General features: G+C 38.5%; 1 protein-coding gene across 1 annotated transcript; it reads right to left on the bottom strand.

The window, feature by feature from the left end:
• Positions 1-5,418: 5,418 nt before the first annotated feature.
• SPINK9 (serine peptidase inhibitor Kazal type 9) lies at positions 5,419-10,313 on the bottom strand. Its single transcript, XM_074915742.1, has 4 exons — positions 10,250-10,313; positions 8,105-8,124; positions 5,841-5,968; positions 5,419-5,464 (listed from the first exon to the last, which is right to left on the bottom strand). The coding sequence occupies exons 1-4, from the start codon at positions 10,311-10,313 to the stop codon at positions 5,419-5,421; spliced, it is 258 nt and encodes an 85-aa protein (XP_074771843.1).
• Positions 10,314-14,532: the final 4,219 nt, after the last annotated feature.

Raw genomic sequence — 14,532 nt, 5'->3', positions numbered from 1 at the left:
GTTATCTGCAGCTATGGGCCAGCACATGATGCTAGCAGGAGCTGATAAAAAGCACACACACTCCATGTTGGAAAGTATTGCTCTCCAGCTGCTCGTCTCCTGTTTCATGTCAGAAATTATCAGAAAGAAATTAGAGTCCTAGGGGTATGTGGTAGATGCAGGGGTCTATGGTAGACTATTTCAGACCTCTAACTTACAGGGCTCTGAATCACCCTTGTGGATGTGCATTGGACGCCTCGGAAACTAGGTATGGTCCACAAACATAGCTAAATATCTTAATATACTAAAGCAGATGGTGTGCATACTCACTTAGGCTATAACAAGCCAAGCTAGGAGGCAGAAAATATCTCCAAATTGTCTGCTGGATTTTCTGACATCATGATGAAACATCAGTTTGGCTTTGTTTCCTCAAATTGATCTTTGTTTTCTCATTTTGATCATTCTTAGCAAAGACACATTCAGGGCAAGACAACCTGTTGTGAGAAACTTTTTAGGCTGACTGTCCAGAGCCACAAGCCTTTGAACTATGAGAAACTTTTACAATATTATCTTGTTCATTTGCATTCCTACTGCCTAATTGCTGAGACCTGGTTTCCAGATAAACATAATTCATTATATTGATGCCTTTAGTCTGTGTCCTAGGATAGCTAGAAGAATTTTCTGCCAGCGTCCTCCATTAATTCCTCTCATTCGATACTAAGAGAATTAGGTTTCTTACCTTCCTCAGCTTCTCTCTTTTAAGAGGAAACAACTCTAGCTGATGAGCAGTAACATTTCATACTGGCAAATTTTTTACTGCCACTAATTTATCATTAGTTGCAGTACCAGCCTACATCCTCATGCTTTATACATGTCCTAATCCAAAAGATAATAGTCATAGACATCTGACTAGCCTCTTTCACCAGTCCATGAACACAACCCTTAAGTCTTGCTATTCTTGTGTCAGAGGTCATGAACACTTGTGGCTCTAACCAACAATTTATTACCTTACTACAGATTTACAGTTTATCTCTTTATGAGCAACATATCTAATTAATGCTTGAGGTACTAATGTGAGAAGTCAGCTAAAGAAGAAACTAAAAATGCATTGAAAGTATCTGAATGGTCTGGTAACCCAATGGAGGATTTTTATTGCAATGCTTTTCTAGTCAGATGTCTTACCTGTAACTTCAAAACATGGCAACTTCACTAGACTCTCAAAGATTTTTAGAAAGTATTTCAATTATATGTAATGTCCCTATCTTTGGCCAGAGAAAAATGGGAAAAAACCCCTTTAATATCAGTTTACATCAGTATTTTCATAATATATGTCACCATTCTAGTGTTCTCCGTCATTTATTCACAGAGTTCATGCTGAGTTGAAAGAGAGTGGGAAGATAACCATATAAACAGCTAAAAAAGTCTGCATGACTTTATTTGTATTAGAATTACAAGGATTTCCAGCCTCTTTATTTCACAGAGAAAAGAAAAAGATGCCATCTGCACATAACCCTTTATTAGTGTTTCAGTCAGCCTGTGGGATTCTTGAGTACATGGTTTAGCTGAATACATGGAATTTTCTCCACCAAGCAGTCATGGGAAAAGAAAGAAAGCAGTATGGTCAATGTGTGTTTCACTACAGATTTTTTCAGCTAACAGATGCATCCTTAGGAGTCGGCAAAGATTATGGTGCTCTGATTTGTGCACTGAAGTAAGCCTGAGAAGATAATGAGGAGAAGGAACTGCTCCTCCTGGAGCTCTTCCTTTAAGCTCTTCCTGGCTTAAAATCTTCCTTGAGCTTTTTTCCCCTGAAGGTTTCCTCTCATTTTTCCTAAGATTTGTAGTATTTGTTACGTTTCACCCTTAGTTTCCCTTGTGATGATAACGTATTTTACCTTCCATAAAAAAGAATCCTCTTTGACTTGAATTCCATTGCTTCTCAGCATTTGATATATTAATCTCCAGTATTGTCTAGCTACCTGCTATCTTCCTTTCTCCTTTAGGGGTCAAGGTAGGGGCTAATGGAGGGGAAGAGATGAAAAAATTCAAGAGATCTTATGGGATGTTACTCTAGTCTGTATGTGTTGATCTCTGGTGGATTCCTGTATCACATTAAAACATTGTCCATTGATTCTGCTTGATATTCACCCATCTGCTCATGGTGGTGTTACTGCCACCATCTGAAAATGCTTGAACACGCCAAGTTTCATCATCTGTCATTTGTCGCATCCATTCTTCACTAATGTGGAAGGGAGGTCTGCTTTCCAAAGCAACCATAAGTACAAATTACATCTGAAAATATGTCATTCTGATAACTTGTTTCAGCAGTTGGACCAGTCTCATTAAAAAATTATTTTAAACATATCCATTGGAACATAGTTCATAGCAACATAAACCTCCCACAGCCAGAAAATATTAATGATGGAGGGACTAAATAAAGAAATATGTGAGATAGAAACCTGCTTTCTGTTGAGACTCTCTTTTTTTTAACTATGAAATGAACATTTGGTTTCATGGAAATGGCCTTTATTAACTAAGCCTTTGTTAACAAAGTGCAAAGGTGAATGTAAATGGTTTATTTTGCCAGCTTTACTGAAATAGCATCGATAAGTTGGCATTATAGGAACTATAGTTTGCTCATAATGAACTGTGCTTTTTCTGTTTCGTGAATAACATGGCCCCTGAAGATGAGCCTTTCCACCACTTCTCCCCACCCACACCATACATAAAGTCTGAATTTATTGAGAGAAATATACTGAGCAGAAACACAGTCTGTGAGGTACCATGAAGAGAGTAACCACACTCCTTGCTCTAGGAGCTTTGTGTTCCTCACATACTTGTGTGACCCGGCATTCAGAGCAGTAGTCAATCCTTTGACACATGAAGATGCTAATTAACCCTGACTTCAGTTGCAAAGAGAAGGGTGCTGTAGTCTATGCAGAAACTCTTCATCCGTCTTCATTAATCTCTTTGTTTAAGTTTCCAATTTCATCTCAGCACCTGGCCAAAACCATTGTTCTAAACTGATAACCTCAATAGAACATCAAAGTGAGTGTCTCCTGCTTATGCATCACCTAGAAAACAACATGCTCATTTTCTTCTTTCTGACAGATGAGAATTAAAGCCAAGGTCACAGGTAGCCTCCCATCAGTTTCAGTGGCCTTTGAATGATCCAGAGTGTTGAGTAGATTTTTAATACACTAAGAGCACATGTTCCTTAGAAAGGAGTCTGAAGCCTCCCACAGTGGGAAATAAATCCCACTCCATCCTAAAAAACAGTCCCTAGGCGCCTGTTCTGCTGCCTGTGGTTTCATGCGACACACCAGTGCCTGGGAACAGCATATAATAATGTTAAGAAATCCATCTGGCCACAATTTACGTAACATTCGGTAGCTACTGCTGTACCAAGATATGCAATGCATTAGGGAACTGTACAGTCAGGAAAAAGAAGTCACTTGTTAAATACACTCATTATTTAGTATTATTTGACATAGAAATGCAGAGTAGTTACTTTTTATGGTGTTTGCTTGGTAGGAAAATAGCACTCCATTTACATACTTAATCTAGCATTTAATTAATCCTCAATTTTTCCTTTCATTTTTTGTTGTTTTCAGCTCTATCATTCTTCCAGATGTTCCAGATGTACTGAGTGTAATAGGCAATTAGTGTAAAAATAGTTCAGCCAGTTCACATTATAAATAAAACCAGAGACTAGGGTTACATCAGTGTGTACTCACAAATTAAACAGAGCCTCTCACATCCAGAGGCCAGCTAGTTGAGCCTCGTCACCCAGAGGCTAACTAGTTGAGTCTAGTCACATTTCTGCTATGAAATTATTTTAGCTTCTAAAAGGAATAGTCTCTAGCTGTCCAAGATGTGCCTGAGAACTGTCGGGAAGAATTTTGATCCAAGACAGGATCATGCCAGGGCCATGCTAACAAATTCAAAGTAAGGATGATGGGGTTCTAGTGCTCACAGCTGTGTCCTGGCACTGTTTAATTCCTTGGCAAAGAAGTAGCCTGTGAAAGACTCTCTCTTTGGTTTTTAATCAGTGTCACATGAAGTCCAACAGCCTCTTCTCCTGTAACAGGGCATGAGATTGATGTTCTCAGCTCTGCTAGGAGAAAGAGCATATACTAACACTGTAGATCAAAAAAGCCTCTTGGTCCATCCATTAAAGAATGCAGTCTGCCTGGTGCTACAGCCAGCAGTGTAATGGCTAGGCTTTTTGGTGTCTTGCCTTCAAAGGCAAGGACATGAACTTCTTCCCTCATTTTCCATTCTTCTGAAGTATGAGTCTTACCATAGCTCAACTAGACTACCAGAGACAGAAATCATCAAAAATGATACCCATATTCCAGTTTCAAAATTTTCTTCATATGTAAGACCAGTAAACTCAATCATTCTTAAACTTTAATTCAGGGTAGATATATTCCCTTGACTGACTATTCAAGTGTAAAAGACATAAACTAGCTTAATAATGAAGATAATAAAGATGTAAGAGCAGAACAGAAATTTTTTCAGGTCTGAAAGCAGCCAATTTATCAGATGTGAACAGAATCATTAATGATCACATTTAAATGACAGAATTTAACAGAAACACTGCTATGAAGCTTATACAGTCTTACAGTTTGTCAGAGTTACTTCATTTGAAGGAAAAAAAAGAGCCAGATTGTAGGGTAAATTCCAGTAACATGAGGCCATCTAGTGCATATTATCAGTGTTACAACATTTGTCTTTCAGGCTTTGTTTTTTTACCTCTGGCCCTACCTCCTGCTCTATGATTATTTTCTGTACCTTGGGAAAGATTTAATTTGTGAAAAGGGATGCAGTAAACGTATTCTCCAGAAAGGTCACAATGGACAAAAAATGAGTCAACGTTTATTTTAATAAACATGCAAATTAAGTATCTAAACAACATATATGAATCAGAATAGTACAAAGTTAGAAGAAAAATGAGAATTTAAAATTTAACTACAATGCAGAGTCAAAGCACTGCCTAGGAAAGCTGAAGCCTTTGAAAAGAAGCATCTGCAAAAGTTTCTGGGTAAATGAAAGCAGACGCTTCACCAACAAGGAAAGCAGAGGCAATGCCTGCACTGACTTGTGTCCACTAAAATCAGGTGGCATTGTCAGAAGATTTGAACTTTAACTGTGGAGACAAATATATAATGAAAGGCTCATGTGAAAAGCAACTCACTACAGAAAGAGGAATGCTCCTGAGAATCCCGAGGAAGCGCTTTGCAGGGGGGACAGAAGTGTCAGTCCCAACACTCTGGAGCACAGAGAAGCAGCAAATGACAGAGCACAGCTGAAAAGCCTACTTTGTGCTTTGTTTGCCATTGGCAGAACAGGCAGGATGAATGAAATTAAATGAAGAGATTGTGATACGGCAGTGTAAAGCTGTTCTCAGCACTCTCCTGTGTCACGCAAATTCATTCAGCATGCCCCTGCTTGCTTCATATGTAAGGCACCTCTACTTCGCCTGCAAAGGAAAGGAAGGACATAGACATTGGCAGACAGTAAATTTAACATTATGAATTAAAATCCCTCTGAAGTCTTCAGCCAACAACTTGCTAACAGAGAAGACACTATAAACATTTGCAGCAGACAAGAAGGCACCGATCCATAAACAATTTTCTTTTAAAAATTATGTATTTTATCCATAAAAGCAAGGTATTTCCAGTACATTGGACCTTATTGGTGGGAGAAGCAATTAGTCTATAAAGATTAAGCAAAGAAGCAGAGGAACGGTGACCCTGAAAAAAATTATAGCACTTAGGTGGACTGGAAATACCAGGTAACTCAGCTAACCTCAGATTTTGGCTTAACCAGGAGTAATTACATAGTATTGTACTTACAGAACTGCTTTGCAGAAAGAACATTTGTTGTTATATGTTTTCCCATCAGAGCCGCAAAAAGGTTGATAGAGTCTTTCACAGTAAATAGGTCTTCCTCTCTCTAAGCTCTTGTATTCACTACAGTCTACCTGAAAATAGAGTATAATTTTTCTTTGAATCCATTTTTTTCACATTCTCCATTCATCTACAGAAATTACGAATATATGAAGTTTTGGGACAAGCTTGTCAGCTGCTCTAGAGCAGCACAGTCAATGGGGCTCCACCATCTATATTACCTGAGCCTAAGCCTCAAAAAAGACAGAGATGTGTGTGATGCTACCCATGTCAGGTACTGAGGACCTTCAGGGACTTCGCTGTCTATCTGAATAAGAATAGAGTCACTGGAATAATACAGCCGCTTTTCCATCTACAGAAAAGATGAGTCCTAATATTTCTTCTACCCAATTGAAATTGTCAGTAAATTCAGCTAAGGTTAGTTCTCAAGGGTGTGAAGGGTTTCTGTCTCTTTATTGCACAAGTATCAGCTCTTGAATCTTTTTACACTGGTGAAAGGATCTGCCCAGGTGGAATTAAGTCAAGTCCTATTTAAGTATTAGCATGAAAAGAAATTATTAAAAGGCCTTCATCTGGTAGTGGGACTGTATTCATTACAGACATATATAAAAATGGGAGTACAAACTCATAAAAGAAATGACTGAAAGTGCTCCTGTTCTGATTTTGGAGCTCAATCTTCTCCTGTCAAATGAATGTCATTCCTGGTATTTGACAAGCAAGGAGTTCCTTGTGCAGTGCACATATTCTATTTAATGTGCTGATTGTCATCCTCAAAAGCCGGGCATTTGCTTGCCTAGGAAATCACCTGTCCTTATAGGTGCTGCTGTAACTAAAATTGGTTCAGCTCTTTTTGCTGCTAGTCTAGCGACAATCTGAAGCATATTAGTCTTTGGAGGGACACTGTGATTAGAGCTTTTCCTTTCTGACAATCTAGCCAGAATATGTATTATAAATGTATATATTTAAAACAGAACCCAACCTTGCTGTTCTATTGTTATGGCCTGATTTTTCCCCCTTCATTCCAACCCTTAGTGAAGAACAGGAGTACTACTTCAGCAAACCCTGGAATTTATTACAGATTATATGATTGGTTTTATGTTAGTCATTGCCCAGGGTTTGCAGGTGGGTGAAGTGAGGAGCTGTGCGTGGTCAGACGCTCCTGGAGCCATGGCTCAGCACAGGCTTGAGAGGTCTCCACTGACAAAGTCATTAGCCAACCACTCTTTTGGGTATTACAGGCTTAAATCTGTTGTCACATTAAAACAAACAAAACAACAACAAAAAAAAGCATATGAAATGTTAGTTTACCTAGGTTTTCCCTTCATTTAGTCCTTTCCCTCTCCTCCAAAGCTCTGACTGTTCACACATTTCGAACTCTGTGGCTGGAAAGCAGGAGGCAGCACACCAAGCCCCGTGGCAAAAACAGGTCAGAGACCTGACATAGCTGACAGGTATCCACAACACAACCCAGCACAGGCAGTGGCATGGGAGGGAATCTTTGTGACTTGTAACTTACCATTTTAAAACTGGTCAACCACCAACTTGTGAGAAGAAAGGGCCAGCTAATAAAAAAAGCTAGAAACTAGGTGAATTTGCCCCATATATGTATGACAGCTAGTAAAATGGGGAAGATAGTTTGGTGTGAAGAGTGGAGCAAGCTTTTCCTGGAAAAGTATGTATGTGTTGGTGTACCTTTAGGCATCAGAGGCTGTATATGTTGTGCCAGTATGGGACCAGTTCTCTGTGTGTGTGAATTTCCGCTCCCTGCTACTGTCCACTGGACTCCAAAAGGGCTTCTCTACTCATCTAAGTAAGGATTTTTATTGCTTGGTGTCTCATTTCTTTCAGAGGCTGACCCCAGGATGGTCAGAGAGAAATTAGTTTCTAGGTACATGATTTAGGATCTGAAAGTCACCGAGAAAGCCTTATATGTCATCACCAGAAAAATATTTTTAAAATCTTGATTTCTCTGACTTAAAAGTTGACCTTGCCCAATGTCTTGCCCAGAATGCATTACAGGTAAAAACATCTAGGAGTTGTCAGGACAACCGTATGGAAATCACGTATCTCAAACTCAGGGATTTCTCTCGGAAATCTCAATATTTTGGCAGAATTCAATTAATGTTTAATATAGTTTTTGTGTCTTCACAGACCTTATGTTGTTACAAAGTATGTATTTTGATCCAGAAATAAAGGAGAAAATTACTCACCTCATTCTCTTTGGCAGCATCTGCAATATAAACAGAATCACAAAAGATAAAATTAAAAACACTGTTGATAAACATTCAGTTTGCAACTGGGATGATTTCTTTAGTACCAGCTCTTCCAGGAACATCTCTCTTACCTCCTTGAAAGTAAGTACTGACATTGTTTTTCAGTGTTTAATAGGATACAGGTGTCAGAACATATTAAACAAGCAGACCTTACTGTATTGTTTACCTTAGAAATCTGTGTCAGCAACTAGAATGGCCTCTGTTGTGGGAGGGAAGGGAGGCTCTTGTTCCTCTTTTCACCAGAAAAAAGGTTGAAGACCCAGGAGACAATATTATGTTCAATGGCCAGGCTGTTAGGATGAACTAGTTGTTGAGCATGACTGGGTTTTAATTCCTAAGTTTATTTTTTAAAAAATCATATGTGTCTATAAGCAAATAACATGGTGCATTTATACTTTGATTTTCTGTCAATAACATGGATAATATCTTCATTAAAATATAATACTATGTATAATAATGATAATGCAATTTGGATCATAACGCCACCTAAAAAAGTGTTTTCCCCTGCCAGTCAATACAGATTCTAAGCTATTTGGCAGAAGAGTTGGCTCCTATTTTGTATACACATGGCAGCTAATATAATGGAGCTCTGTTCTCAGGTGGGGCTTCAAAAAGCACCTTCAAAACAGTGATAATTACGCCTCCCAGAAAGTAATCAAGTAACATTGGCATGTCTCCATTATGGTGACACATTTGTTACTTTCTTTAGGAATGTATTTTGTTCTTCTGTCCTGTAATGGTCATTCTGTGGCTTCCAAGGGATAAAAGTTATCAGGCAGAGGCTTCTGTACAGAAGGAGCAGGAAGAAAATGTATTATGTTATAAAAGGCAATACAGCTCTAGCACTTGTCTTCCTGAACAAATGTAGCTTTTTGTGATCTTTAAATCCATTAAGCTTTCTACTGAAACTTCCTTTCATGGAGCTGCTTATATCTTTCCATGAAATGAAGCTGTCCAAGGTAAAGAAAACTAGCATAAATAGTGTTCCATGTTAAGTTTCAATCTATATCACCAGAAATTTGACTGAGTTTTCATTATTCTGGAATTGGATCAAATTGAATGAGATGTTATTTTTTCTCTGGTAACCTATTAGTAGCCAACTAGGTATTTGGGAGTGAATACAAAAAAGATGTGGCTCAAAAAGTATTGATCCATAAATTTTTTAATGCAGACAAGACAAACTAGAAAGTCCAAGGAAGGAATCTGCTGGAATCCTTATGAACATAAATATTTATTTCTTCTTCTGCAGTTAATGAAACGCTGTTTGAAGGAACAGTTTTCATCAAAAGCATGGCATTTCATTGAAACTGACATTTTTCATAAGAATTTTGATTTTGAGACCATTTTCAAAGCAAACTTTTCAGAGCTATTCAAAATGAGAAAAGATTATTTTGTTTCATAATTTTGGTTTTGTTTTAACATTATCATTGTTTTGCTTTTTTAACATTCTTAATGCTATCGAACTAGTATACTACTAGCAGAGAAGATTTGGACTCTCAGTTATTCTAAATCTACTTATTTTTCTATATATTTTTTTTAATTGCAAGTTTTTGTTAAAAATAATTACCAAGTGAAGGCTCAAGAATTCCTCCCAGCTCCCTATTTATCATATAGCAACCAGTGCCTCAAAGCTCTCTTGAGCCTGGCAAACTAACATTGTAAAGAGGTCATTCACAGCCATGTTACATAGCCTGTGCAAAATCAATGTCTCCCGCTTGCTCAGTTTGGCAGGAGAAGGACCTCATCACCTCCAAGCTCCCTGCTCCAATGGAAAAAAAAAAAAAAAAAAAAAAAAGGTAAAAATCGGCTTTAGTTCTGAGGCTTTACAGTTCACTTTTTAGTTACATTGCAGAATAAGGCTCTGATTCACACCACCATCAAGGAATAGGTTTCATCTACTCAAGTTGGCAACTGTGAAGCTGGTGCAATATTGCTTGCTAAATAGTGCACAAGCATAACATTTCACTTGCTTTCTGCCACCCAAGTGCAGCAATCATTGCCTACTATCCCAGTAGACTGAGAAGCTTGCAGTGTTTGAACATTAGAACCATAACATATCAGGAAATAAAAAAGGGTACTCACTTGCTAAGCAAAGAACTGCCAGTGTGAGGAGCAAAAAGGCGCCTATTATCTTCATGGTAGACATGGGTTCTTGACCTGTTTCACAGCAATCTGTGCTCTAAGTATTCCAGTACACTTAGCTTAAATGTGTATTTGTGCATCTGCAAGAGCTGATATATATACACGCACACACAAAGAGCAGGAACCCTGATGATGAAATCCCCCTTGTAGAGAAGATAATTAGAAGAAGGTGTTGCCCATGGGTAGTATCAATAAGAATGTCTTCTCTGCAACATGAAGGTCATAAGTACAGGGCAAAGATGAGCGTCACAGCATGCGTTGTGTTGATAAAGGAGATGTATTGTACTTTGGATAATCCCCTTGCCTAATTAACTGTTTCATCTCCATTAACGAGTTCAAGGAGTGACTCAGTAAGGTGGTTACTTATTGCTGTTCTGCTATTGCCATATTGACCCTTAGAGCTTTTCCCAGGGAAAAAAAAGATCAATCTTACCGGGTACATGCCAAAAGATTCACACCCGTAGAGCTAAAATGTTTAATTCATATTCTCTTGAAATTTTGGAGACCCTTGTCACTAACTGTGGATAGAAGCGGTGCTGGTTAGTATGGCCATGCACTGAGCCTTTTCAGACTGCTCTGTGGTAGTAGCTGCTGCTTGGAAAAGTCTGTGTTTCACATGAATGCCTTCATCTTCACACACAGCCCAGAAGATTCCCCAGTCTTTCAGTGTTCTTCTGCCTTTAAAGTTCCACCTGTTTAGAGATCAGAAACAAAGCTTTGTGACAGAAGGAGCAATGATACTGCATTGCACTGCCTAGCAAAGAGAAGCGAGGAGTTCACGGCCATTGTGCATCCTGCTGAGTTACTGCCTAGTTTGCTGTCATGGAAATATAAAGAAGATCCCTGTGCTTGCCCATCTTTTCCTTTGTTGCTATTTCCAGCACAATAGGTGTCATATCATGTGGGATTCTTTAAACAAATCCAACATACCTGTGTGTTAGTGACTTAATCAACAGGCATAATTTTCTTGCTTTTATAATACAGACCAGGGGTAGAGTCACAATGGGAAACTCACATCCAAGTCTTCATTTTCATAAAGTTCAAAGTAATGTGGAGTTTTGAGCCTATAGTTTTGTTTGAACCCATCCTTCCATAATTGCCTTCTCTTTAGTGATTGACAATGTAAATGTGCAAATTGTGTCAATATGAAATAGCCCTGCACACCATTACAATTCACAGCATTTCAGTGATCACCTTCCCTACACTGCAAGATAGCCTGTGGGATTTCCCTATGCAGGAGTTAGGGTCATCTATGCTAATTTCACTAAGACAGAAGGACTGAAAGTTCTTGAAGAAAAGGTTGTAATAGGTCAAGTAGACCTTGGGCCCCACTGACCCATCCCAAGAGGGGTATGGATCATCTTGCTTTTAAAGAATGTAGGTAATACATAAATTGTTAATTTCTCATTGCTTAATGGGACCAAAAAAGAAAAAAAATAGTTGCCATCAAATTCCAGTTCCAGAATAGGTAAAGATCTGGTTTGAGGTAGATAGAGGCTTGTAGATTTATTTTTTTTTTCAAATGCCCTTACTTCAATGATTTAATTTTAAATTTTTCTTTGTTCTTAACTTGAATATATGCATATTCCTGTGAGGTGGAGATCACAAAAGACAGGCTGTGGTTAAAATTTGGGTTGGTCTGGATTCTGCTGCTTTGGGATGTCAGTGAAATTTTTGTTCTGGGAAGCACAAAACCATTTTGAAGAGCCTGGCACAGAGCGTGTATAAACTGATGGAGAATATTTAGGACATGTTTGTTGATTGATGGACAATTACCAACATTAGGCAACAAGAGCAAAACCTGAAACAACCCAGAAAGTACTCCTAGTCTGAATAGTTCTGAGCAAACAAGACACTTGAGGATATCTTGAAATTATAAAACTGCAGCTTGACAGAACACGCAGGTTCCTTGACACTGGTATGAGGAAATCTGTCACTTTGGTTACACTCTCTTGCCTAATATGGTGCTATAGAGTGTACTGTCTGATGCAACCTCTGCATCCATTCCATCCTTCTAATGGAAGAATATAAACATCTGTTTGTAGTCTTCTGAGTTGATGTGGGAAGATTTTCTGAACACTAGTGTAGAAAGGAAGAGAGGACTTTCAGAGGTTGGAAGGGGCTAATGAGGGAGGGAGATTTTGGATCATATTTTTCTTAGAAGTTGAAAATTACCTCATGTTCAAAGGATTCCTGATACTTATTCTATGCCCCATAGCAGGAAAGTCATGGTGCAAATGTTTTCCTTCTGGTAATGTTTAGGTGTTTTGATTACGGCTTTTGAATCAAATTAAGATTAATTTTCTGGGCAGTGGACCTTAAGCTTTGTAAGGCTTTCTCAGAATGCTCAAGTAGGAGGGATACAGTTCTGATGAGAAGCTCTGACATATTGTAGGGTGCACAAATAGGAGCTCACTACAAGCAGGGCACAGCAGGGGGTCAGATGAAGTTCTGCAGATTTTTGCATTTTGAAATATCAAAGCTGTCTTGAAGCTTTGATAAAAAAAATTACATACACAGAAAGCAACAGCCTGTTTCATTTTCTGTGAGGTAATACTCATGTGCAAAACCTCAAAATGAAATTTGGAAAAAAACAATGCCACAAAGCACTTTTTGCAACTCCAGTTCAAAAGGATATTGAATTACCTATGTATCCATATGCCTAGCTTTAAGAATGGGCAGAATTCACATTAGCCAACTGGAGAAAATAGTCACTGTTTGGCTGAAAAAAGGCTTCATCTGAGGTGCCTTTCTGTCAAGACTTGCAGAGGCTTGTTTGCCCTGGTAGTCTTCATACAGAGCTGGTCTGACAACCTGAGACCTGTCATACTGAGGTAGGCCAAAGGTTCATCTAGGTCAGAGTGCTGTCTTCAAGAACATTCACCAGCAGATTGAGAATAGGACTGTTCTCCTGGTGGACAAGTTGAACATGGTTTGCCCCTATACTGAACAAGTCCAGCTCTGCACACTAGGCTATATTAATAAGAATGCAATTATCAAGTGAAAACCATCATTGTTTCCCCCTGTTCAGCACTTATGAGGGTCCATGTACAGTTCTGGGCTCCCCAGCACAAGAAAATCTCTGAAATACTGTGTGAAATACAGCAAAGGACCACCAAGATATCTGTTTAGAGGGATGAAGCGCATGTCATAACTAGGAAAGATTGAGAGGAGTGGTTTGTTTGGTTTGAAGAAATGAGGCGTCTCCTTGTTGTCTTCAGCTTCTCTATAGGGGCATAGAGAGTACAAGAGCCAGCCTCTTCTTAGAGGTGCACAGCGAAAGGAAGAGAGAGAATAGTGCAAATTACAACAAAAGAAATTCCAATTATATGTGAGGAAAACAAATTTCACAATGAGAGTAGTCAAGCATTGGAACAAGTTGCCCTGAGACATTATTTGAGACATTAACAAATGGATCTGTTCTAAACTGGCCATGTCTGGTGGTGGGGTGGGGATGTGGGGAACCTCCAGTGGTCCATCCCAACCTGAACTGATTCTGTGATTCTCACAGGTGAATGTCAACTGTTGCTGGCAGTCAGCTGCTTAGGGACTTTGTGGCATATTTTATCTGTCCTTATGAGTTAACACAGTAAATTTGACAAAGTGAACACAGTTAATAGAGTAGCACATTGGATTGATTTTACCTCCTTGAAATAAATGTTGTTTCTTGGAAAACAAGTATTTAGATCTGTTTATTAATAGCTGCTTCCCAGAGTTGGATAAGTAAAGCCTCTTTACCATACCTAAAACTAATTCCATACCTAAAATTGAAATTTGTGGTAATACTCTTTTTTGGATTGAAAAATAATGAGAGAAATTTAGGTCTCATCAGCAAACTCATACTGGTTTCCATTGAGCTGGGAGGAACTGTTTGAATGCATGTATGTTGATTGTGCGTCTCTGATAGTTTTCTACTTTTATCATTGTATCTTGTATTTTTCCAACTTCTTACCTCTCCAGATTGTTATTTTGAAGAAGAACAAGCAATTACTTGGTGAACAAATGTTTATTCACTCTAATGATCCTGTTACATCTGATAAAATACTACTGCATATTTTTCTGAGATAACATTTATCACAATTATTGATATATTGTTTTTATTTTTGCAGTCACGAATGGACCACAAATGTGATGCCAAATATGCTGCTGCAGCGTGTCATTAATTGAGTTATTCTGCATGGGAGGATGTTATCTGGCTGCATTCCAGGAAGAGTTGATGCACA

The sequence above is a fragment of the Athene noctua genome, chromosome 12 (genome assembly GCF_965140245.1).
Source record: "Athene noctua chromosome 12, bAthNoc1.hap1.1, whole genome shotgun sequence".
In the NCBI taxonomy this organism is placed as follows: domain Eukaryota; kingdom Metazoa; phylum Chordata; class Aves; order Strigiformes; family Strigidae; genus Athene; species Athene noctua.
This window is presented reverse-complemented; position numbering and strand designations above follow the sequence as displayed.

What these genes read in the sequence shown, in the direction of transcription:
- SPINK9 (XM_074915742.1), bottom strand. Translation starts at nt 10,313, where the DNA reads ATGTCTACCATGAAGATAATAGGCGCCTTTTTGCTCCTCACACTGGCA. An exon ending in ATGCTGCCAAAGAGAATGAG is followed by an intron (nt 5,969 to 8,104) that starts GTGAGTAATTTT and finishes CTCTATTTTCAG; the next exon opens with GTAGACTGTAGTGAATACAA. An exon ending in TCTTTCTGCAAAGCAGTTCT is followed by an intron (nt 5,465 to 5,840) that starts GTAAGTACAATA and finishes TTTCCTTTGCAG; the next exon opens with GCGAAGTAGAGGTGCCTTAC.